The sequence below is a fragment of the Desmodus rotundus genome, chromosome 11, assembly GCF_022682495.2.
Source record: "Desmodus rotundus isolate HL8 chromosome 11, HLdesRot8A.1, whole genome shotgun sequence".
Classification (NCBI taxonomy): Eukaryota; Metazoa; Chordata; class Mammalia; order Chiroptera; family Phyllostomidae; genus Desmodus; species Desmodus rotundus.
The window spans coordinates 11,638,160-11,664,627 of record NC_071397.1 but is presented as its reverse complement, the minus strand read 5'-3'; the positions used below and the strand labels follow the sequence as shown (position 1 = coordinate 11,664,627).

Here is a 26,468-nt window from a genome sequence, read left to right as displayed (position 1 = left end):
ATGAGGTCTAATTTTTATAAGAAGTATTGGATTAAATTATTTTCATATTATCATAGTATTTATTTCAATTTCCTAAACCTAATCACCAAATGTTCTTAAACAAGGCCATATCAGTAATGAAGAGAAAGTATAATTTTCATAGAAATGATGTACTCAATGTACTCTCTATTGGTTGCTCATATTTGTAATATTTCATAATTTTGGATATAAACATGACCACACTGTTGGTGAATACTTAAATGTTTATCTTTTATATTTTATCATTATTAAATATTTTAATTCTTTACATTTAGATTACATTAAATATGTGCATAAACTTGTACTTTCTGTGAAATGCATCTGTTTGGAATATTTTAAGATAGTACACTGGTTTATAAATGTAACAAGGGTTTTCAAATTAAAATAATACTTTGGTCACGGTCTTTGCTGACAGTGAGAAGATGTATGTAAAAGCTGTATATTAGGTGTATATTTCTAACTTTTAGTGTTACTTATATGATGACAATGAACTCTTAAGATATTTAGATATAAATCTATCTCTTTCTCTCCCCGTTTCCTCTCTCGTCCCTCCCCCTTTTCTTCTTTGAGCATTAGGACAAATTTCTTTAAGGTTTTTGATGACCTTCCATAAAGGCTTTAATGAGCGATAATCCCAACTACCAATATTGAGTAATGTGATATATATATAACATATTATTTATACATAAATAAACTTATATAGGCAGAAGGAGAAAGCAAAACATGTGTTTGTGTTTAGTTTAAAGCCTTTGTAGCATTTTGTAGTTGAGCTACTTTTTGGTGAACTTTGGAGCCTATATAAGCACAAGGGAGCCCTTATTATTCAAGGAAGCTGAGGCACCTTGTATATGAGTTACTTAAGCCAGGAGAGGCAATGAGGTCCTCATGCAGAGAAGCAAAAAGAAGAAAATAAAAACTACCTCTCACCCCTTTCTGAGGGAATCTTCTACTTTGGGTTGGGTATCCATGTGTCTGACAGTCTTTTTAAGTTCTTAGTAATTTTTAGCCATTGTTGTGCTTTTTCTTGTACTCTCTTTTTTTCCCATTTGATATATTGTGAAAAACTTTCTATATTATTAGAAAATTATTTTATTGGATGGATATCTATTATGTTATTGATCCCCTGTTACTGAACCATACTGTTACTTCCAGTTTTTCCACTATTATTAAAAAAATTATCTAATGAAAATTGATACCTATTACCTTATATTAAAGTCTTAGAAGAAGAATTTTTGAGTCTAAAAGCTTTTTTGATAGTAACTTTTTAATTTTTCCTCCAGGAAAGTTGGCCTGATACGTATTTCTGTCGAGACTTAAGAGCGTGCCCCTCATCTCTGATGTTTAATGGTAGAAACATGGTGTTATGTTACAGCTTGTCTTTGACTACTGAGTTGGAAAATATTTGTATTTCTTCATTTGTTGGTTTTGCTCATATTATTAGCACAGTTTTGCTGAGTTCTTGTTTTTTCCTATTGTTAGAGACTTTTAATATATTCAAGACATTGATCTTCTGTGGATCATATTTGGCAGTCCTCCTAACCCCCTCCCTCTGCAGGGAGGTCTTTTGGTTTCCTTAAGGTTTGTTTATAGTGATTTCTTTTTAATATGTGAGTTTTCATTTTTAATGTAGCTAAGTCAGTCTTAAACTTCGTTATTGCATCTACTTTTGACAGAAAGACCTACCTTCAGTTCTGTGCATATCATTGTGTACTTACATTGCAGGCTTTTAGTTTCTGCGGTTTAATATTTAATCCATTATTTTGTTGTATGGTGCCAGGCAGGCAGGGTTCTAAGGTAAAACAATTTTGCCTTAAATTGGTTTGCCAGTGGTGTTACCACCACAATTATATAAGCCTTCCTTTTCCCTCATAATTGAAATGCTGCCTTTAGGAAATAAGTTATTTTTGACTTTCTGCTTTGTTCCATTGAATTGTCTATTCCTTTGCCAGTGCTGCATTACTTTAGTTATTATAGCTTCTTAATATGTTTTAATATTTGGTATTTTAGTTCAAGGTCATCTGCATAACTTTTCTTTTTAAAATATTTCTTTTCTTTTTCCTATTTTTATTCTTCCAGATGAATTTTTAGGAATCATTTTATCAAGCTCCAAAACAAATTCTAAGTGCAAATTTTAAGCAGTTTTATTTTTCTTTTTCTGCTTCTTGCTCTATACTCAGATTTCAGACATTGATCTGTGCAACTCATTTTACTTTTAAAGTTGATTAATGAAATACTTTTACATTTAGAAAGTTTATTTGAAATGACACTGGATAGATACCGACTAATGAGTAAGTTGGTTAACTAGTGTATGATTAGAGACTCTGAACAACACTCAGTTTTTGTAATACTTGTTTTTCTTGCATAAATGTAGAATTGTGCTGTATCTGCAGTATGTAAAAATCAGCCAAACTGTCCCCTCAACTTTAAATCATGCAGTTATTGTTTTGTGTTTGAATGGGGAGCATGTTGGAAACAAAAGACAAGTTTAATTTTATAGGTATGTTAAACTTTATTCTGATGAATGGAATTGTATACAAGGATGTCTATGCAAATATAAATCATAAAGAATACATATTTAACATATTCTTTATTTTATAGGTATCTGAGCTAATCTTACTGATCAAATGGATCTTATTATGACCATTTTGATGAAAATATTTCTATAGTAGATTATACGCAATTATGACTATGTAGGTACAAAGTAATCTTTTTTTAATTGAAGCTTAATTGTAGATAACAGGTGTTGCGATCCAGTTGTACTATGGGATGCCCTCGCGCACCATAGAGACATGAAGTATAGTGTTAGACTTTATTCCTGTGATAAATAGCCCTACTTTGCTATACTCTCAGAATTTATATATTTTTTGTAGTATTTTTATGTTTTCTGTGTCCTTTGCAGCTGCTAATTTTGTCGCTGTCACCTCTCCACTTCTTTAATGCTGCTTCCAGTGATTACTAGACTAGTAATCAAAGTTACTAGGTTTGTATCTAAAACGAGACTTCATAAGCTAGGGAAAGCCTGGCACACTTTCTCAAGTCTTAGAAAAATCACTTGCTCTTTGGGGCATAAACTTAGTATCAGTTTTGAGAGTTGAGTTCACTGCTTAGTTCTGGTTTTGGCCTGTATTTTTAATAACTGAAATTTTCAGGTAGCAGGTCAAAGTTTATTTATAAGTCCTTTGTTTTGGACTTAATCTGTTTTCTCAACAAAATAGTGTTAGGAATTTTAGTTCACTTGCTGGGTTCAGTACACACAAAAAACTTTTTTCTCATAAAAAAGTTTGAAGTAATATTTTTAGTTCTGCCTAATTATCATTTATACCATTTTGAAGAAGTAGGCAAGGCCACTGGCTGAGGTTGGCAAGGATGGGAGGTAGGGAAACTTGAGAGTGGTCAAGACTTGGTAACGGCAGCAGTGGAGTTAGGGAGAGAAGGTAACGTAGGAATATGCTTAGCTTTGCCTAAGTCACGGGTGGCAAACACAAGGCACGTGGGCCGAATCCAGCCCCTCTACCTTGTTTTATCCGCATGGCACCTTGTTTCTACCCAGTGGCAGCGCTGAGCTCTCACTTAACTGTTAAGGAGTAGTTACATTTTTACAGTCCTAAAATTACATTTGGCCTTTTGAGGGGAACTGCTAGGCTGATGTGGCCCCTGGTGAAAATGAGTTTAACACCCCTGGTTTACAGCATAACTTTAAAAAATTTATTGATTTGAGAGAGAGAGAAAGAGAGAGATTGAGAGACTGATTTATTGATTTGTTGTTCTGCTTATGCATTCATTGGTTGCTTGTGGTGTATTTCGATGGTGCTTTAACAAGCTGAGCTATGCGGCCAGGGCTAGTGTGTGATCATCCATTATAGACTCCTTTGAAAGTATAGACTTCATTTATTTAGACAACTACTGGGATGTCTAAATTTCCTGATTAGAACCTGACATTTAGCTGACAAAACGGCTTATTTAAAAAAATTTTTGTTGTTTTGTTTCATAAGCTTCATTTAAAAGACACAGTAACTTAATTTTGACAACTTCTCAGCAGCCAGACATATTTTTTATAAATTATTCTTTGAACTCGTTTTTTTCCTCTCATTTTTAACTCCCAACGTTTAGTCTAACACAGTGCCACCCAGCGTAGCCAGTATGTGAACTCTTTGTGGCTGGTCTCCCTGCTTCCTTCGTTGAGAGAGTTTTCCTATGATAAAAGTTGAATTAAATAGTGTGCATAGTGATGCACGTTCTGGTGTAAACTCCTTATCTCATCGTGAGTACGTAATAAACAGTTTTTAGACTGTCATCTGTTGGCAGACCACGCTTAATCTAAAGGATTGTTGTATGCTAATACTTTTCATTTATTCATTCAACAATTGCCTGTTGAGTGCCTACTATGTGCTAGGCGCTCTTCTAGGCTCTGGGGGTGTTGCAGTGAATAAAACAAACAAAAAAAAAGCCTCCTGCCCTGGCTGGTGTGGCTTAGTGGATTGAGTTGCTGGCCTGTGAACCTAAGGGTCGCCAGTTCGATTCCCAGTCAGGGCACATGCCTGGATTTCAGGCCAGGTCCCCAGTAGGGGGCATGTGAGAGGCAACCACACATTGATGTTTCTCTCCCTCTCTTTCTCCCTCACTTCCCCTCTCTAAAAATAAAGTTTTAAAAAACCCAAGACCCTCCTCATCTCATGGAGCTTGCAGACCTAGTTCTAGCAGAAATACCATTATTTTATTTCTCAGAAGTTCTGTTATTTTTGTAGTAAACTATATTTTTGCAGTTTATGGTCTTGTGCACTTGAACCTTTGGCCTCATTATGGATGGCTTTATAGTGGTAATACTACTTTTAAAAAAAATTTAAAAATACTTTTTAATTTAATTTTTTAGTTGATTCTACTGAGCTCTCTAGTTAGAGAAGTGTGCTGTCCACAAATGGTGGTTTTATTTCTTTTTAAAATCAGAACTTCCAGAACTTTAATAACTGAGTGAGGATCATAGACCTTGATTTTAATGGGAATGCTTTTGATAGTCATTAGTATGATATTGTCTTCTGTTTAAAATAGTATAAATCACTTTGAGGAAGTAATTTAATATTCTGGATTTAAAAGGCAAAAGGAAAAAAAAGAAAATTTTTAAAAAAGAGAGAGAAAATGAAAGGGAGTTGAATTTTATTGACTGCCAAAATGGTAATCTTTGAGCTGATAGTATGCTTCCTTTATATTGGACCTACTAATGTGTTATATTATGTTAACAAATTTCCCATCATTAACACCTGTTTCTATTCTTGTTAGGGCAGTTTATTATCTTTTTGTTAATGAATATATCTCTAAAAATAGAGTTTAATCTAGAATCTACTTGACTCTTTGACTTAATTGTGTATATCTTTCATATAACGATAATGCTACTTCTAATTACACTTTGGCTTAGGTCATTTTTTTTTTCCTGTGACTTATAAAACCTTTGAAGACAGTAATTGTATTTTTGAGCCACATTATAGTTTTACTTGAAATAAGTCTTTTTGAAGTAAGGACCTTTTTATTTAGGACATGTAGAAGTTAATTTCTAATTAAAGAAAACAGTGACAACATGAATTGGTTATACAGCGTATGTGGATAGAACAATGTATTAAGTAGTTATTCTTTGGTTGCCTGTCTTATATTACTGACAGATGACCTGCTATCAGACTTTAGAGTATTTTAGAGGTTATACTGCAATATTGGAATTTTAATGATGAAGTATTTTGGCAAATTAAATTGATGAAAACCAATGAAACAACCTATGCTTTATAAAGAATAAATCCTCTACTGTGGTGGTTTTTAAATTTAGGGTACATTAGAATCACCTTAGAGCCTTGCTGAATGATAAGGCTGCTGGGCTTCATCACCAGGCGCTGTGAATAGTAAATCTAGGATGAGCTCAATCATTTGCATTTCTATTAAATTCCCAGGTGATGCGGGTGGTCTAAGGGTCATACTTTGAAAACCAGTGCAGTGATGTTATGTAGCAGTGCCCGTGTGATTTATCAACAAACAGCTGATTTAATCATATTTGTTGCAGATGGTGATTAAAAGAAAATTTGGCAGGTAAACTAAAAGCCAAGAAATGTTAAGAAAAACTTAACATTTTTCTTTCTTTCTTTTTTTTTTAAAGATTTTATTTATTTTTACAGAGAGGGGAAAGGAGGGAGAAGGAGAGAAACATCGATGTGTGAGAGATACATTCATTTATTGTCTCTTGCATGCCCCCAGCGAGGGACATGGCCTACAACCCAGGCTTGTGCTCTGACTGGGAATCCAACCAAGCGGCCTTTCGGTTTGCAGGCCAGCACTAAAACCACTGAGCCACACTAGCCATGGGGAGACTTAACATTTTCCTTTATCCTTATTTTTAGTAGACTCATTAATAGAAAATTGAGGGACACAATGTAGAATATTACTGTGATTCTGTTATTGTGATTTTAAATGTGTAGAGGAGACTGAAATACTAGTGATACTCTCTTTTCCCTGTAGTACAGTTGTCCCCAGAAGTACTAAGTTTGAATTTAAATACTCCATTCATATTACAATCAATAACACAATTATGATGCAGCCCAGTAGTAGAAACAAAATTTTGTATCAGTGGAGAGATTATAAATACAAACACCTTTATTCATAAAAGTAATGTGGTGTGCGGTAGACTGTGGATACATTCACATAAATAAATAGTTGTAAATTGTGGTAAGGACTATGAAAGAAAATGCACAGGGTACGAGGAGGAGATAGTGGAATGTGGGAACTTAATTTAGGGAAGGCCTTTCTAAGGAAGGAGGACTTTTGGCTACATAGAGTTGCAGGAAGAGGAAATAGGACTGCCATCACTAAACAGGCATTGTGCACTAACACCTTTCCATGTATTACTTCATTTAATGGTCCTGTTAGTTGGTTAATATTCCCAAATTTTAGATGAAGAAACTGAGGATTAAAGAAATTAAATAACTTTTCCAAGCTATTAAATGGTGGAGCAGGATTTTATCAGGATTTTATCTTTCTGACTTCACAGCCAAATTTTTAATGAGTATGTTACAAAAGGAAATTTGAGAATATTTTCTTAATTATTAAATAACCTAAGTTACCTTCTTGTTTTACTTTTTCTTATTTTTATACCGAGGCCCTGGTTTTTGTTTCTGTCAACTAGAGGTAAGCAGGCCATTTAGGACCATACACACACGCAAATACATACGTGCACATATCTGCATATATACATATTTACATTTGTATAACATAACTTTTTCTGGTTGTAAAAGTAACATGTTTGACAAATTTTTGCAATCTCCAGAAGAACAAATGAAGGAAATAATATCCAGAGATAACCGTGTTGACATTAGATTTCATTATTTTGGCATTTATTATTTTTTAAACATTGTAGTTATGTCATGTATACAAAGTTATTTACAGTGAGACCTACAGTATTCAAATGAAGTATACATCTGCTTTTTGGAATGCTAATAATTTTTTAATAATTTCATTTCATAAAATATGAGGTTTCACATGTTTCACAAAGTCACATGAAAAGCATTTTGTTACAGTCATTAGGAGTCAGGTTTGGCAAATCTTTCTTTAACCTTATTGCTCTGATGGAGTGATGGTTTTATAAGAGGTATTTGTAATCTTAATTTCTGTTCTGTTTTTCTCCTCATTTTTAAGGACTATAAATGACTTTAAAGAATAGGACCTAACTTTGACCTGTAGTTTGACCTTACTTCAAAATATATTGTGTTGATAATGTCACTAATTTTTTTATAGTACTACTTTTCATTTACTGGTTTTCATCCATTTCATAAAGTCAGGTTGTTTTGTAAGTACAGAAAAATAAACCATTTGGATTTCAGCCCTCTATTTAAAGGACGGTCACACAGGATTACGTTTCTTCTATTTGAAACATTTTGTCTTTACCATGTACATATTCCTTTTGTAGACAGGCCCTAACAATGCCAGAAGAGTTTAAAAACGGCATAAGTGTTGCTGCATTTTATGTTTATTAACCAATTGTAAAAATATTAAAGGTCAGATTTTATTTTTGTCAAACTTAACATCTTGCCTTTAATGATATATGCCTCTTCCCTTTGGGTTCATTACGTGTCATAGTGATTTGTGTTGAGGTATTTCTGTTGTGCATGTCTACCACCAAAAGATTTTAAATACAATTGCAGAACTTTACATTTGTAACTTGAGAAGCAAGGAAACACATTAAAAAAAAGAAAATCAGAATACCATTTCATAATAGTCATACATAAATCAGTGAAATAAAATTTATTTAAAAAAGCATGATATAATTTAATTTACTATAACTTATTTCTAAGCTGTTGAAGTAAATTGAGTTTATATATTAGCCAGATATCATATTATTCACACATAAGCCTTAAAATGATGTGTATAAATAATCCTTTCATCTTAGCTTCTTTGTTTGGTAGTGGATTTTTACTTGAACTCCAGTTTTTAAATAAACGAAGTACCACCTTTATTCTTTTTCAGCCATAAAACTTACTTTTTAAAGTATTTTTTCTTTTTCTTACATAGTATTTCTTTAGCATGTTTTTTGAGTATCTGTTATCAAATCCCTTTTTTCCTTTTTTTTATTGTTGTTTAAGTTACTTGAAGTCTCCAAATCCCCTTTTTTAAGTCTTTTTATTTTTTGTTTGCACAATTGTTCATATGTCCATCTACTCATTCATTAATTCATTGAAAAAATGTTTATTTTTTTAATATTTAAAATTTTGGGTTTGATTTTAGAGTGAGAGGAGGAGGGAGGGAGAAAGAAAGGGAGAGAAACAATGATGTGAGAGAGAAACATCAATTGTTTGCCTTTTGTATGTGCTGCAGGGGACCAAGCCTGCAACTCAGCATTGTGCCCTGGCTGGGTGGGATTTGAACCAGCGACCTTTCATTTCATGAACCAATGCCCAGCCAACTGAGCCACGCCTGCCAGGGCTCAAGAAATGTTTATTGATACATGGTAATAACTATGTGTGGTGTCAGTTGGGGTGCTGGAAATATTGAGGGGGACGCTGTGTAAAGTATGTGATTGTCTAACCACTGAACTGCACACTGAAACTAATACATAATAATTAAAAAACGTTTATTGAATTCCTGTTATATGCCAGGCATTTGAGCATACTATGTGGAAAGAAAGTAATGGAAGAGGAGGGAGTAGAAACTCTTTTGCACCTACACTATCAATACTATAAAGTATAACTTTTATGTTTCTTTTGGTCTCTTTTGTGATCAGCACATGTAGATTTTATCATTTCCATTTTACAGATGGGGATTTAGGTTTAGAGAGATTAAGGATTTGCAGGGATAACATAGTTTATAAGCAAGCAGCAAAGCTATGATTTGATTCTAGTAATACCTGATTTTTCACAGTGCTGCCTTCCTACAGCAGAGAAGGGTAAATGAGGTACACTTCTTGTCTCCGTAGAGTGTGGAGTTGGTGTACTGTACCTCTGGGCTCTGTGGAGATAGCTCCAGGGCTGCTCAGGACAGGGTGTGAGGTCCTCGCTGTCTTCTCACCCCTTCTCCCTTGGAGCTGCAGAGGCTCCTTTAAGAATTCCTTTTATTTGTTGGACTTTCTCATAGCATTTCATGTAAAAATTAGATTTTGCAGTTAAAAAGGAAAAAGTTTCAGAATCACTGGCTGGCTGAATTAACGTATGTTTTGTATATGTATAAGTAGTCAGTCTTTACACAGCTAGAAACTGAGACAGAATGGTGGGAGATGAATGAGAGAATGATGGGTGGAAGGAGTTGCATACGCACCACTGTGGGAACACAGAGGTAGGGTAGGAGAATTTCCAGTTTTATGAGAAATTGTGAAAACAATGCTATTTGAGGTCTGTATTCAAGGATAGACAGTATTTGGCACTGTAGACATTTGAGGAGAGGGTGGTAGTGAAGATAGGTAGGGAACACTGTAAGTAAGGGAAAAACAAGGAAACAAAAGAGAAAAAACAATGATTAAAGACCTCGAGGCAAAGATGAGGCATATAGGGCAAATATGTTAATATGTCTACAGAGAAACTTGATTGTAAGAAATAGAAAGTTACTGATTGGTATCAGAATGTGGCAAGCGCTGAATGCCAGACTAAGGAGTTAGGTCTTTTCCCTAAGTTTGGGAATCCTTTAAGAGATGTTTGAAAATATAAAGGTAGGATGTATGTTGACATTGATTAAAGAGAACTGATCGTAAGCAGCATGTAAACTGGATTGACCGGGGGAAGACTTACTATAGCTGTCTAGGTGAGAGGTAATGGCAGTGGGAATGAAGAATGCAAAACAAATCTAAGTGGGAATACAAAGGCTGGATTATTAGGTATTGGTGATTGATGGAATTGGTGAATTAGTTACCAAAAATGATCGCAGGTTTTCTCTTCTGGAGGAATGGAAGTTGATGGTGACGAGTGGCAAGTTTGAGCGTTGAGCTTTATCATTTGTATCTCAGGGGATTCCAAAAAGATTTGACAAGTTTATTATAAGTGTTTATAATAGAATAGGATAGGAAAAACAGGAGAGGAAGGTGAAGCCTAAAAGGAATAGAGATACAGAACTAATCCAGGGGCTAAAAGTGCACAGAGATGCATATAATAAAGTCCCTCTTTGGTTGCTGAGACAGAGCAAAAGTTTCCCTGTCAAGCTTCCTAGCAAATGGGAAAGCATAGCATTGTATATACCATACTGCCTCAAACTACACGTTTTTTGGTGCTGAGTCCTGAGAAGACTTTTTTCCATGGAAGCCTGTGGGGACACTTTATTGTGTAATCACCAGTATCCTTAACTGTATGTCTACAGTAAATATCATATCAAGTATTCAGGTGAATCTTATACTATCTTTGGCTTCAAGCTAAAGAAATAGCTCTATTAAATAAATGACAAGTCTGACCTCAAGATTGGTGGTTTCTGATTGTGCTTATTGGAACCATAGGAATTCCATCACAGACCATGAGCTTCCTGATCTCTTACTCCCACTTTAATTAGAGCAGGTCTGCCTTTATTTGTCAGATAGCCTGGGCTTGCACTTTACAGTTCGGTGTTTGAGTAGAGAGCCCCATAGGTTAAAAAGGTTTGAAGCGGCTGACTGACAGCAGCGGTCTCTAGAGTAGAGTTCAGGGGAAAAGTACTAAGACTTCTATTTATGTATTTTTGATACCTTAAAATTTCTATTCTTTATGAATAATTTATAAGGAAAATAATATATTAGAAAGATAAGAGATGTGTATAATTCATAAACAAATACACATCATTGCTCATTACTTGTGTATTTTACTGATGGGCTACATTGTCCAAAAGATGAGACCCAATGAGCTAGAGAAATACATAGACAGTAACTTTGAGATAGTTTGTAATAAATATTATTTCACAAAGTTTAGCGTTCAAAGCTACTTTGTTTGCTGGAGATTTGAAAGTTTTATTCTCTGGTTAAAAAAAAAAAAAAAAAAAAAGGCCAACCCGTGTCCTGCATTGTCATTTGAAGGTACAAGTGTGGTCTTTCAGTAGAGTGAATAGAAGTTTGAACATCTTTTTATAGTCCTAAAATGTAATAGCTTACATTTGACACATTTGAGGTTTTTATTAGTGCTTTGACATATTCGATCTTACTTAAATCTCAAAATACCCGTGTGAGGCACAGCATGTAGATGTGGTTTTTCCTCCCATTTTTCACAGATAAGGAAATGAAGGCAGAAGAGGTGAAGTTATTTTCTTCTGAAGCCATGCAGAAAGGTCTTCCATTTATCTGCCTTTTAAAATTTACTTTTTTACCTCTTTATCACACCGTGCTAGTGCCTTAAAACATGGATCAAAGTCTGCAGAAGCAAAGACCCAAAGTAAAAGGTAGATGTGAAGGATTCTATAGAAGAAATAAACATAGTTAGATGAAAGCCAGGAAGAAGAAATTGAACTTTGACTGAAAATATAAACCCTCAGACATGGAATGGTACAAACCCTTTCCTGGCAGAAAATTCCTGTTGTTTGTGAGTTCAGAAGAATTATGGTTATGCAGAGTCTCAGTGGGAAAAAAGGCCTTGTACCGTGGTGGCTACTATGGGTGGTCTTATGGAGATACTATTGGAAATAATATTCTGTCTAGAATATGATCAATATGGCAGAAACATAGAATTTGGAAATGGCTTAGAATGTATATAGTTTAATACTGATAAGTGATGAACCTGAAGCTCAGAAAAAGTGTTTTGATTTCTTATCTGATGAAAACTGTGTAACTGGATCTTATTTCCCCTGACTTGCAGCTTAGTTAAGACTATGTCCTGTCACTAGAATTAATTTTTGACTTTGACTTTTTGACTTCCTGGCTATCGCACTTTTTATTTTTAAGTTTGTTTGCTTTGTGGGGTCAACTATTAGATATTTGGGTGCTCGTAGCAAGTAGATACTGTTCATGGGAATATTTTAATACACACTCCTTTTAACATAAATCAGTTTGATTTTGATTCAACTAGATACAATGGAGACATTTTTGAACTCACAGGAATGAAGCCTGTTTTAGAGAATAGTATATGGTAACTACTAAATTACTCTGCTTATAAACTACTCTCCTTTCTCTTGCTTTATTGTCCTTTCTCTTGTCTTCCTTGTCCCAGCTCTGAGTCTTAGTTTAGCTTAGAAATTCTCTATTTCTTAAATGGTCTTTCTTCCTCTATCCACCAAGTATATATCTTTTTATTTTTGTCTTAAAGGCCAATTTACCTTTCACATTCAGATTTGATTTTTCTCTAAGCTTTTCCAGCCCAGGAGTAAAGTGCTGGTTCATATACAACTTCCTTATCCAAAAAGTTGGCATGCTTTTTCTCTGTTCGTACTATTTAATGGATTTTAAATTTGTGGTAAGCAGATCTTTCTGTGGACTCTTAATCATGATTGGATTGCTTATCATAAAGCAGTTAGGTGCCTCATTGATTATATTACTATTCTAGAAGAAGTTCAAATGGAAATCTATAGATAGGAGCTCTTCCCTGGAAGTTTAGAATCTAAGGCAGTGCTCTCATGGACATGAATGGAAAGAAGGCTCAGATAGGAAAATGAAAAGAATAAAGCAGTGCATGAGTGGGCAACTAAAGGCACGTCCTTTTGAAGGGTAGAGAGCAAAAATATAGGTAAGGGGAAATTTAGGCTACATGAGGGAGTTCTCAACAGTGTAAGAAAGAAAAGTTGAAAGTTCTCCGTAGAGCAGTCCAAGAAATCCCTTCAGAGGAGAGGAAACTTCTAGGAGCTCTGTAGTCGTCTGTCTGACTCTTAGATCCTCTGAGTCTAGCACATGTTCATTTCTTTGTCTTACCTATTTCATACTACCTTATATTTCTCTGCCTTAGGAAATTTGAATTATTTGGCTTGATAACTTTTCATATATTCAATGTCTTCTATAGTTCCTGTTTTATTCAGTCAGTAGTCATGGGATGGAAAACACACAAAAATAGGCACTTGAAATTGTAAAATACTTAACAGTAAGCAATTAGTATAAAATATCAGGAGGAATTAGTTGCAAAATGAAAAGTCTGAAGACCTGTCAGCTTGAGGCCTCTGCTGGCTAAGACTCTAAAGCGGGTTATTAAAAGCATGATTTGGGAGCACCTGCTTCTGGCGAGCACTAGAAGCCACGTGATTTCACTCACCTGTAGCCCTGCCTCACAAAGTCTGTGCCGAGTCAGGGCTACCAGATCGCTGTCTGGGGAACATGGGATGGGCAGTGTTTTTAAACTCCGGTAAGGCATTTGACGAGTTTGTGGTGAGACATTAGTGACCACATGTGTACGTACAGACTGGTAGCTATAATAGTTAATACAGTTGTGCAGCTTAATGTTTTACAAAATGACTCAAATTGTTGAAGACATTGTTTTACAAGACACAAGTATGCACCATAGGCCTCTTTCTTGTTTAATCATAGTGGATAAATTGAGGGGGGATGTGGGAGTTCTCTTTAGGTTTGAAAAGTTGTCTCGGAGTGAATGAAAGTGGGTTAGACTTTTTGTCAGTTTCATAAAATTGAATTAAGAATTAATTCAATTCCCCGAGAATTAAGAATTAGGAGTAAACCATGAGGTGCTCCTCCTCCCTCAGCATCAGAAGGAACTCTGGAGCAGGGATGAAGTGGACAACTTCAGGGAACAGGTGATCTGTATCAACAAGTCAAGCCCTTGCTGGTGTGGTTCAGTGGATTGAGTGCTGGCCTGCGAACCAAAGGGTCACAGGTTCGATTCCAGTCAGGGCACATGCCTGGGTTGTGGGCCAGGTACCTGGTGGAGGGGCACATGACAGGTAACCAACATTGATGTTTCTCTCCCTGTCTTTCTTCCCGCCTTTCCCACCCTTCCTGTCTCTAAAAACAAATAAAATCTTAAAATACACACACACAAAACAAGCCAGACACTTTCTCTAATATTGTTTTTCCTGGGGATCTTGTGAAATGCAGATTCTAATCCAGGAGTGTGGGGTGGGGCCTGAAGTTCTCCATTTTTTATATATATACTTTCAGGTTATGCTGATGTTACTGGTCTACAGGCCACACAATGAGCAGTCAAATTTAGACTCTTAAAAGAGGATTTAGGATTGGAAAGTTAACATTACATGTAATAACTGCAATGATTTTTTCAGATTGGGTGGAGGGACTTTACATGTGTTATCTTATTTACTTTTCACAGGAAACTGTCAAGGTAGGTGGTCATACCTTTATAGGTGGTAATATACTTACAGATGAAGACAGAGCTTCGTAGCTTGCTCAGGGTTTTATAATAATACGTATAATTTGGATTTAAACTTAAAGAACACAAACTCTTCCTAGTTCTGTTATTTTTCCATGAGATTTTGTAAAACTGATTTTCCCACATAAAAATAGTTTGTAATTGTAGGAATTTGCTGTTTTTTACGACTTGAGCATGGGGGAAAACCCCCAAAATTGTTTGTTTCCCTTACCAAGTTGTGTTTCAGGAAAAGTACACTGTTAGAACTAATTTTTTAAAAAAATGTAATATGCATCTTTTTAAATAAAGAAGTATTGACAAACTTAAAAAAACAAAGTCTTTCAGAATTTTATTATCTAAACATAAAGATTATAATTTTGAGTTCCTCTGATACACATTCACACCCCTGCCTAATGAAAAAAAATTGAGATTGTGTTGTATGTAACTACTATTTATTTTTCCCATTAAGTACAACTTTATTAATAATGACGAAAATAGAACTCTTTGTATTTCGCCCTTTCCTATTTTTTATTAATCATTGGCAACATCACCAATAAGATTGCAGTTCTCTCTTAAGCTGCAATCTTATTTTCTCTGTTGTTAGCCTCTCCCAATTCTGGCTGCCAAATTCTTCTGCTAGTTTCTTTGTAATATCTCTTCCACTTGTCCATATTTTTTACATCCAAACTTGGTTTTTTCCTACAAGACTAATGACTCCGAAATCACCATGTCATTCTTCAAGTTACTCTCTGCTTCATTGGTTGACTGTTGTGGCAGTTACACACAAACCTTCAGTCTTTCTTTTCTCACATCTTTTTAGTGACTTCTCATGAAATAAGTATTAACACTTACGGAGTTTAAACTTAAGCCAGTAAAGTATCTTACCCTACCAGCTTGTATTTTTAACCAAATCTTATTCCAATTTCTTGACTCCATTGCCAGATAGGGTACCAGTTTGCATGTTCCCTGTTCTGATGTGTCAAATCTAAGATTTTATACTTGCATATATATTGTAGTGAACGATTCTACTGCATTTAGGCTTTGTAAAGTTGTTGGATTTATCATTGAAACAATGTATGAAAATATGGGCACAAAATGACTGGCTTAGTCTGCTGACATCTGTAGATACTCAAACAACTTCTCAGTTCTTTATTCTATGGCTTTTGGTCAGGGCATCTTTTCTTGGTAGATCCATATAGACTGAGAAATACAATCTCAACTTTATTTTTACCCTCTGCCAGACAAAAAAGGATCTAGAGCTCTTTTGTGGTTTCTCTAAGAGTTTTTGTTTTGAATAATGTAGAAATGATTGTGGATGAAATGGAAGTAGTGCATGTCAGAAATTTACTTTCTATATTCATGTACTTAATCTCTTTGGTAGCCAAAGAAAAATGTACCCTTATCAATGGGTCTTTGGTAACATCAAAAATTTAAGAGAATATGACTTTAAGAAATATAGAAATTAAGATTTAGAAATTAAGGTCCTCTTGGTTACTTAGCATAAATGTGGATGTGTAGGCCGTTTTAGGTAGGACAACGAGACAGAGGTAAAGGGAATATTATAGATAATTATAGGAACTAGAATTTGACTTTAGATCTGACTGACACCAAAGCTCATTATGGACACCATTATTGTTTTCATTTTATAAATAAGGAAGATCATAAATTCCTTGTGTTTAAGAGTTTAATTTTTAACTCCTAAAATGGTATTTTCATATCCTATGAAATATATATTGTGTGATGTAGACATTAAATGCGATTATTGATTGTATTTAATTTCTCAGAACTTTATTTTCTGATTAAACTTGACTTAAATATTTTGGTATACTCTTAAGTTTTATTTTTTCTTAATCTCTTTGGTTTTCAGTGATCAATATTACTTAAAGATATACTTAGGGAGAATTTGGAGACTCAAAGATTATCTCTGTATTTGTATTTTATCAATTTAATAACTTTAAGTACTACTGAGAACTGACACCTTTACAGACGAAATTGAGGATTAGGAAGTAACTTCATTAAGGTTATATATAACACTATAAGGTAGTAATTAAGAATGAGAAGACTTGGGTTTGAGTCCCAGCTCTTCAAATGTGTGACCTTGATCAGGTTTTATTACCTCATTTTCAGCTTTCTCATCCATAAATAATTGTAATACCCATATCATATGAGGCATTTGTGAGAATTAGAGAAATTATGATATGAAGAGTTTATCCCAGTGCCTGGCACAATAAATGGTCAGCAAGGAAAAGCGAACATAAAAACAAAGTACAGTTTCAATTATGGTATGTTCAGAAAATCATGGAGGTGTGTTGTTGGTTAGGCACATGTACAGGGTGGAGCAAAGGTAGGTTTACAGTTGTTCCTATGAAAAATAATACAATAATTAATAAATAGTAATACAAGAATAAACTGTTTTGCATACTCACAAACCGACTTTTGCCTCACCCTGTATTTTCTTATAAGGTTAATATGAGCTTCATTAAATGAATTTGAAGTTTAAAATATTAAGGTTTTGTTAGAATAGATTGAGTATATATTTAGAATAGCTATTTAAACTTAAAAAGTACAATATTAATATTTTTGGTTGTATTCATCTTTCTGAATTGTTTATGCTTCTGACTTTATTTTCCTTATTAACTTGTTGGACAAATCACTATTGACTAACATCTCTGCTGTAAGAAAGGGAAGGAAAGTAAACTAGAATTTTAATATTTTATTTTTTGTGAATCATCTTTATAAATGTTTAGCGGGGGAGACTATGGAAATTTATATATTTTGTATGTACATCTTACCTTTAGATTAATTTCTGGGTGTATTAAAAGTTGGTTATCTACTGGTTCCCAGACTTTGCTAATTTACCTGTAGAGCTTTGTTCAAAAACATTTTCAAGGCCTTCTTTTCTTCCTTCCCCTCCCCAAGACTTGTCCCTAGGTGATTCCATGGATTAGCCAGATTTGGACACCACTGGGCTATACCAGGTCACATGCAGCCCTGTGAATCCTTTAATGGAACATACTCACTTTTTTATAAAGGCTTATGGTCAAATAATAAAACCACTTAGTTTACTTTGGAAGATATTTATAGCAAATGTAAATCTCCTTTAAAGAAAATTTGTCAACTATTTGTGCCATCTTAGACCTTTAACTGCACATTAGAATATAAAATGACCGTGTTTTATATGTTCATTTACATTCAAGTTCCAGTGGGTACACTTTTTTAAACAACAATATAAAAAGTAGGACATTAGACATATAAAATTCTTATTTTTAATTTTATTATTTTTACATTACCACATTTCTGTTTTATGATACCCTGCTTAGAATACGTCTCCATGAAATGCTATGCCTGCAGGTCAGTGTGCCTGCAGGTCAGGACCTGGGTCCAGGCCGAGGCCAGCAAAATGCGTGGGGCGCAACATTTAAGTAGGTACTTGAATGGTTGTGCGGGAGTCAGGGCCTCCTTAGCTGTTGCGCGCTAGAGGTCAGCTTGCCTCACTCTAGTCCCACCCCTGCCCCGGAGTAGTAGGCTGCATATAAATTATTTTAATTTTAGTTTAGCATATTCTTGTGCACGCTTGGATATTTTATAAAAAATTAAGGACAAGATGAAAATAATGTAGCCAAACCCTAATTTGTATTCCCCAGAAAGAAATTAGTTAAGTATCTGAAAAAGATAACATGAATGTACCCTTGCAGAGCTTCAGAAATCTCAGTTTAGTAGAACCTCTTGTCTCACTGAAATATGCTTGAGTGTTTTATCTATTGGCAGCTACCTGAAATCAGTAATGCTCTTTATTACAAGTTTCTTAATTTGGTGTATAGTACATTCAGCTCTTAAAATTATGGATGATTATTGAAGTAATAGTAGTGGCTCCAGTTTTACTACATTTTTATTAATAGTTTTAGAGTTCTTTGAGAATTTGCCTATGATTTTTCTTTTTTTTTTTTTTGAGTACTACATCTGGAAATGCTCAAAAGTTGTTTGCCTTTTTAAAGGAACAGTGTTCAGTGAGAGTATAACTTCTTTAGAGGTGAGGCTCAAGTTAACAGATGATGAGCCACAATGTGAGGAAGCACGATACTGTGAGTTGTTATTTGGCAAACATAACTAATGCAGGCATTAGCTGCTGAAGCCATTAATAAACTACCACTTGCAGAAAGCGAGAGAGATAGGCAGCACAGAACTTTCTCTGTAAATTCTCAGAGTAGAGTACGATTTAGTTTATTCAATAAGGACTAAATTTTTAAAGTTTAAGTTTCATATGTTTGTAGATTCCTTGATTAATGTGTAACTATGATATAAAAGGAGGATTTAGAATCCATTAAAATTGCAGATGTGACATCATTGTCAAATCAGGCATTTTATTTCTTAGAATTTATTTAAAGGACCTTTTTTTTCCAAAATAAATTTTTATTTCTACTTACATTGGTGCCAAAGTAATAACTTTTCCTAAATATAATTATTTAATATTTAGCTCTGTTGATAGTGTTTAAAGTAAACAAAAATAAACACATAACAACCAAGGGTGAAGAAGTATGTAGATTTGTTTTTAGCTTTCTTTTTCATGGTTCTTCAGAAGTGTATCATATTATAAATACATTCAAAATGTTTTGCTCTGAGGATATGCAGCATTCCTATAAAGGTTAAATCAATAAAAATGATTTGGACACATTCCTAAGCATGGCTAGAACAGGTAGCCCGTTGTTTTAGGTACCCTTGAGTTTCTGGAGCAGATCATTATGGCGTAGCAAAGAACTTACTAAAAGTTGCTTTCTATGTGTAGACGCATCAGCTTAAAAAAGTAAGATTTTCTGGTCTTTTAGAAGTGCATGTTTTTAAAGTAGCCCTGTGTGTATTGATTTAGTGATGTTTAAACTCAGTTAAAGTTTTGAAGCTTTCTTTTTCTCCGAATGCTGAAGATAAACCATAATTGATAAGGAAGAGGTACGTACAGGAAAAATGCAGTGGGCAAGCCTTTCCAGCCAGTTTAGAATAAATGATAGTCTTATGAGTAAAGAAAGTATCACACATTATAATTGCAGAAATAGGAATTAGATGTGATTCTTTTTAGTCTTGCCAGTTTCGAAAAATATTCTATAGTCACTGGTATGTTATATATTCATTTGAGCAGTTCAAACGGCAAGCTTTAATTTGAGCATTTATTTTAAAAAACATAATGTATTTCTCTGGTGCTCAGGGTTAAGTTCTTAGTATGATATTGTTGCTAGGTAGAGTTTTACTTTATGCATTTGTTTGCTGTTTTCATGTTCATTTCATATGTTTGAGTATGCAAGTTTTAAGTTCATATGTAAGTTTTCAGATCACATGTTCATAGCTACTTTTCAAAAAATATCTTTCCGTCAGCTTATAATAATATGATTTTTCTGTAAGTTTTCTTTAAAATAGCATTGAGGATATTAGATGTTTTTAGATCGTGGAAACACAGTGAATTGACAATGCCTTTGGTTGAATAAGGTTTAAATCAAAGTGGAAAATTTGAGTTACATATAGTAATTAGTTTCATTATAGAAAATCTCTTCCTGTCATTTTATACATGTAATATATAACTACTTTGTAAGTAAACACGTTATTCAAAATATTTTGTTATTTGTTGGAGCACAGATTTTTATTTCATAGATAAGAAAATGGTTTGAACATGTCTGAGTAAAAATTTTTTCCTTATATAAACACATATGAGGAGTAGTGTAACCATTTACAAATTAAATAGTTTAGCAAGTTAAGTCAAATACTTTGCTGTCTTAAAATAGTTATTTAAGTGTGTCTTGATAGATTATAAAAAAAGATGAGCCTAATAGCATAGGGCTAAATTTTCTTACTAGATACTTGGAATGATAGATAACTTTAAACAAAAATCTCTTCATGTGTTTCCTCTGGTCTGATTGGTGTACTGAAATCTGCAATATGCTTATGCATATTGTAAGGGAACTATATTGTTAAATCCTTATTACTAAATCAAGAATGATTTACTTCTGACAATACTGCTTGTTCCTATCTAGCTTAGATAATAACCTTTGGAAAATGTTTTCAAGTTTTTTCGCCTGAGAGAGAGAGAGAGAACATACCGTGTGTTTAGTTAATAACTGGGGTAATGTAAAGGATTCTGTGTGAACACTGAAGTTTTTATGATATGAAAAAGAAGAGTTTCTACCATAGAGAGAAGGTTGGGTTAATGATCAAAGGTTGGGTACCACTGACTTTTATGTTAGCATCTGCATTGTGGATTATCTTTTTAAATGTTTTCATTTTTAGTTTTGAACTCTGTATTTGTAAGGGCAGTAGCAGTTTTTTTCCTCATTTTGTCAAAAGCTGAATTACCTAAAAGCTTTACCAGTTTCATGGCAGGTAAAAACTAATCTCACTAGATTACCTTTCGTAACCAGTTATTTTACCTAAAGTTAGGATGCTACAGTCCTGCTGGAAGTTTTCTTGTAGGTATCTTCTTATAAAATCTTAATGTTTATGAATTGGGAGTTAAGTTTCTTAGTATGAAATGCTTGTATACTTTATCGTTACCCATTTTATAGGACACTCAGGGATTGATGTACTGCAGATTATTAGCATAAAGAGGTTTACTTTCTGTGGTGCTATAATATTGCAGATTTCTGTAATGGGGTATAAATATATGAAATAAAGTGAGAGTTCAGTTTTTTCACTTTTTTTTCAAAAAATAGTTTTTCTTTGAGTTATATTTACAAAAAAGTCTTACAATAAAATTATTATTGATTGAAGGGAATCCGCACCCTGTGTCTTTTGGATACTCATGGGTCTATTTTCTAGGATCCAGTTACACAAATGCAGTAAAAACCAGTGGCTTAAAATATTAATTATAAAATGTTGACTTTTATTTTTTCTTTCCAGCCTCATGATGAATTCCTTTTGTTTAGATTCATTTAATTAATTTTTAATCATTTGGTAGAAATAATGATACATTTTCACTGATCCTGGAAGTTTGAAATTTAAATTGGAAGTTTAGTAGAGAAATTTAAAAATAACATTAATTTTTATTACTAATGAAACAAAATAACCAAATTAAAAATCACATGTCTAATTTAAATTATTTACCTAGATTATATGGGTACATAGAGAGAAAATATACCTGTATGAATTGTAATAATTTTGTTTAACTGATGCCAGTTTTTAATTAAGTTTATAACTGGAAAATTAAGTCCTCGGTTTTAACCCCGAGACATAGCTTTTGATTGTTTGTATTTTGAATTCCCCAGTAGATGCCTGATCTCTGTTATCAGTTCTACAGATTGACATTTCTTTGTTAGTATACATGTAGATAAGAGATAAAAAGTAATTATGTTTCATAAGAGCTATAAACAATACCTCAGTTTCATAATTCACAATTTTTTCCCTGACTTACAATCATTATCCCAAGTGCTGTAGTCACTTACTTGGATGCATTCATATGCATATAAATGTATATACTGTGTATTAAGATTTTTAGCTGTAGTGACAGTTGAAAGAAATTAAAAGTTGTGTTTATATGGCAAATATTTTTTCTGTATCAAAATATGTCCAGGTCCATATAAAGTTCTTTGGAATACCACATCATTATTCATTTATTTCAAAGCAATACTGCATATATATCTTTTTAGATCCAGTTGATGCTTTGTCATTGTGATTTAGCTAACATTTTTACGCTTTTCCTTGATTTGCTTTTTTTTTTTTTTTTTTTTTTTTGCTTTTACTGAACCATAAAATGGCCTTATTAGTTCTAAATATCTGATTATAAGGAATATGTAAACAATGGTTTGACAGACTCATGGTTCATAAAGTTTTAGAGGAACCTAAACATGTATTTAAATTTTTGAATTTTAAAAATCTTTTTTGTAAATATATTTTTATAGTTGATGATATAATGATTTCAGTAGACCACCATTGATGTAAAAAAAAAATGCCAGTCTAATGGAAAATTAAAGTAAATTAATTTATTTGATTTAGTCACAAAAATTATTTGTCTTGCACAGGATATTTAGATGTGCCTTGTTAGGAATGTCACTTCTGTATTGTAACTCCTATGTATAATTTCGTAGGGATGGCATAGAAATAGTGCAGATAACAGAGTCTTTAACCTAGTCACCACAATAATCTTAAATACTGTCTGAGAATACTGGTGCCTTCATAAATTTTATGACATCAGTATGATAATTTAAAAATATTTTAAACATTCCAAAAAATTGCATTCACTGACTATGTCTATATGGTGAAGAATTCCTTGTTTTGTGGTCAGTTTAAAAAATGAAAATCATTTTTCAAGATAAACATAACATTTATGTTCTTTTTATTATAGCCAGAATCACACTTGGTATAATTTTTGGTCCTAGGCTACAATATTAAACATTGAATTTATGAGTGTTAACAAGAATATAGGGTATTTATGGGAGGTGGATGAATAATGAGGGGTGTTTTTTACTGCAAGTATTAGATACTATGTTACAAATAGGACTTAATTCTACAGCTCATCTTATTTGGGAATTTGTTATATAAATCATGGTAAATGATGAGCTTTTTATTTATTAGTAGAAGAAAACATTTATAAAGAAATACGCTTCAGAGTTAATATCCTGTATAACATAACAGTCCACACGTGGAAAGGTTAACATGATGTTGCTTCTGTCCATCTGGCACTTCTCCAAACCTTGAACCCTGTGTCCTTAATGAATAGTATGAAAGGGGAGAAATTTCTAAGAATTCAGCATTAGGTAAGGATGTTATATTTATTGCAGTAAAAAAAACACTTAATCTCAGTTGCTGTATGGGTCTTTGAAAAGTTACATGGGAATGTACGGTCTGTTTTATGTGTGTTTGCTATTGAATGGACAAAAGCTTGTGGTCAGCTGTAGTTAAAATTGTAAGGAAACTCCCTTTGAATAAGGTATAGAATTTCCCCATTATTTTTTTTCAGTTGTAACACGTTAATCAAAATACATGTCCAATGAATTTCATAATATTTGAAATGGCAGTAGCTGGATTAAGGTATATATTTTCATTATGTCAGACTTTTCTAAAGATTTTTTAAAAATATTAAACATTGCAGGTTTCATGAAGATTTTGCATACACTTTACAGTTATCTTACAATATTTTACTCCTTAGAAAATATTAAATATTGGAGTCTATTGTTATCCTTATGGGAGTTTAGTGACACTTTTTTTTGGTAGAATTTTATCTCTGGTGAAATTCAGTTATTAGGAGAAGAAAATAGTGCATTAAGGAAACCCTATTGGGAAGCTTCTGACTAAATTAGCATTGGTTTTGCTAGAACCCAGTTAGTAAGGTCTTATTTATTACATGCAAATAACTAGAAAAAAATTAGGCTTTGTCACATTTACCGTTTTATTCAAAGGAAGGATTTTTCATATTGAAGACCATTTCATATGGTCTGTTTGACCATACAGGTAATACTTTTCAAGGGACACTATACAGGTAAATATTCAGTGAAACCTTTATGAAAAAATATCTCTGAAGACTTTTCTTAGCTAATAGCATTTGCACTCTTAGTGCTTTTAACGAGCTATGGTATGACTTCACTATTGACTCAGAGTTGTCACATTTTAGTATCTGGGACAAGGGATAGAACAGCATGGAAGGCTGGTATTTGTATGCTTTGGAGAGGAGTTTGAGATACTACCTTGTTTTGCCATCAGTGTTCAAGTATGCGCGGGTGTATCATTAATCACAGGAAATGCAAAAATAAATAATTCAGTCCGATTGGATTTTTTTATATGAATACTTACCTTTTCCTTTTTTTGTACATACAGTAGAGGTATTTAGGTAACCCCTAACCTTTTGCTTCAACAAAGAAGTACAGTATAAAAATATTACCACAGTTTTCATGTGAGCAGCTCTTGAGAGGGGAAAAAAGTGTTCTAGATGAATATTTGTTGGAAAAAACAGTTGTGATACAAAATGTCTTAACTCAGCCCCAATACAGTACTTGAGGACCACCAGTGTATAAAATTGAAAGCATATGATTTTTGAAGCACTAGAAAAGGTTTGTAATTGATTAGCACTGGTTGAAAGTACTGAAGTACAGTGAGTTTTGATTTGTGAATGGTTCTATTCAATAAAGATTAATTCTGTGTGTTTGATAAAATCTTACTGCCTTCAATGAGTTAGCTTCCCCCCTCTGCAGTTTATTTAACCATCAAATATTTCAGTGTTGTTTTAACAAACTGGAACATTTCTATCTTACTGAATTTAACTTTAGCATGACTGATTTAAACAAGTCAAACTATCAGTGATTAGTTCAAAGGGTATAATTGAACAATTAATTTTTTCTTTTAAAATAACTAAAATATATCATAATGTAATCACGTATATTTCATGCTTTCCTTGTGATTTAGAGACTATAGGGGGTTCGTATAGACTAACGAAATATCTTTATGCAATTTCTTTGAAATATTTCACATTTTAATACAGTTTTAAAATTTTTAAGTGAAATGTAACAATTTTTCATATAAAATTAGGATTTTTTAATAATTTAAAATAATTTGTAATACAAATCTTTGAGAATTACGAAGGTATTTTTAGCTTTTAATATGTGTTGGAGTGGTCTTCTGTGTTTGTTGATGACTTTTTAAATTCTCACCCTGGATTTTGGAATTTGGCTCTTATTTTAGAAGCAAGTTGTGACCCTTTGTCACTATCAGATCTTGAAACTAAAATTATTATTATTGGTATGGACCACAATGATTATTTTTCAAGTTAGCGTTCACACATCATTTTCAATCAGTCACTATGGTCAGTTACAAAGGTTTATGTAGAAATTTTAATCTGTCAACTGATATATTTTCATAAATACCTTCTTAATTGTAATACACTCAGTGAGTCACAGCTATCACTTTCAACAGACTTTATGATAATTAAAATAATGGGTTTATTTTGAGTCGTGCCGACTGAAAATCCTGTCCAGGTCGAGATAAACACTGTGCTGTGGAAGCAGGGACCCTGAGCCGCCTCTCTGCGTGTCTCTATCACACAGCCCTTCCACTCGCCGCCTTGCAGCCGAGGCCTTTGGTTGGCGTGCGCTTTGCCCCTCACCTAGGAAATGCCTAAACTTTTAAAAACTGCTTTACAGAATTAGAGCACATACTTTTGACATTTCACTAGGTGGTTTTGAGAGTCACCATATAAAGATTGAAAGTCCGAAGTGAGGTTTTCAACTTCGAGGAGATTAGAGATTGGTGGAATGTTTGCAATGCGATGGTAACCTATGCAGAACGCCCACTCCCCACTCACCTATAATTAATTCGGTGTAGTGGCTTCACCCTGAGTCTCTGTCCAGCTCTAGATAGAGATTTGGGGTGGGGAGAGGATAAATTCCACCTTTTGGAAAAGGAAGCATGGTTATGTTGTCTAAAAATGTATGGCATTTGATAGAAGATGGTCTTTATTTAGTTCACTGTAATGTCTTGTTGTTTAGAAACTGGTCAAATTTTAGAAATTTTACTCTAAAAATATTTAAAGTTGTCACAGAAATATAAGAACTCTTACAGAGTAAAGAGCATTTTAACATGTTCTTTGTGACAGTATGAATAACTTGTAATGAAGAAACAGTCCTTGAAACTTGTGTTCCTGATCTGGTTAGAAAAACGTATTTTTTTTTTAAACAGTAATATTGTGAAAGAGTAACTTCACTGCTTGCGATGCCTGTTTTAAGTTATCCCTCCATATAACAATAGTTTTAGCCATTTTTTCCTTCATGTATTGAATAG

The 26,468-nt window shown here is 33.5% G+C and overlaps 2 protein-coding genes across 14 annotated transcripts in view; one reads left to right on the top strand and one right to left on the bottom strand.

Annotated features, from left to right (window-relative positions):
- The window catches only part of SUPT3H (SPT3 homolog, SAGA and STAGA complex component), a 439,117-nt gene that overhangs the window by 19,918 nt on the left and 392,731 nt on the right, over positions 1-26,468 (top strand). Inside the window, exon 1 of one of the 8 annotated variants that reach the window (XM_024558038.4) lies at positions 19,233-19,524. The exons of the other annotated variants lie outside the window; for them this stretch is intronic. Within the exon in view, the coding sequence (XP_024413806.2) occupies positions 19,499-19,524 (26 nt within the window). The 5' untranslated portion in view covers positions 19,233-19,498. Of the gene's footprint in view, positions 1-19,232; positions 19,525-26,468 lie in introns of those variants that run through there. 8 annotated transcript variants of the gene reach the window in all.
- The window catches only part of RUNX2 (RUNX family transcription factor 2), a 315,354-nt gene that overhangs the window by 286,863 nt on the left and 2,023 nt on the right, over positions 1-26,468 (bottom strand). The gene's annotated exons all lie outside the window — the stretch shown is intronic.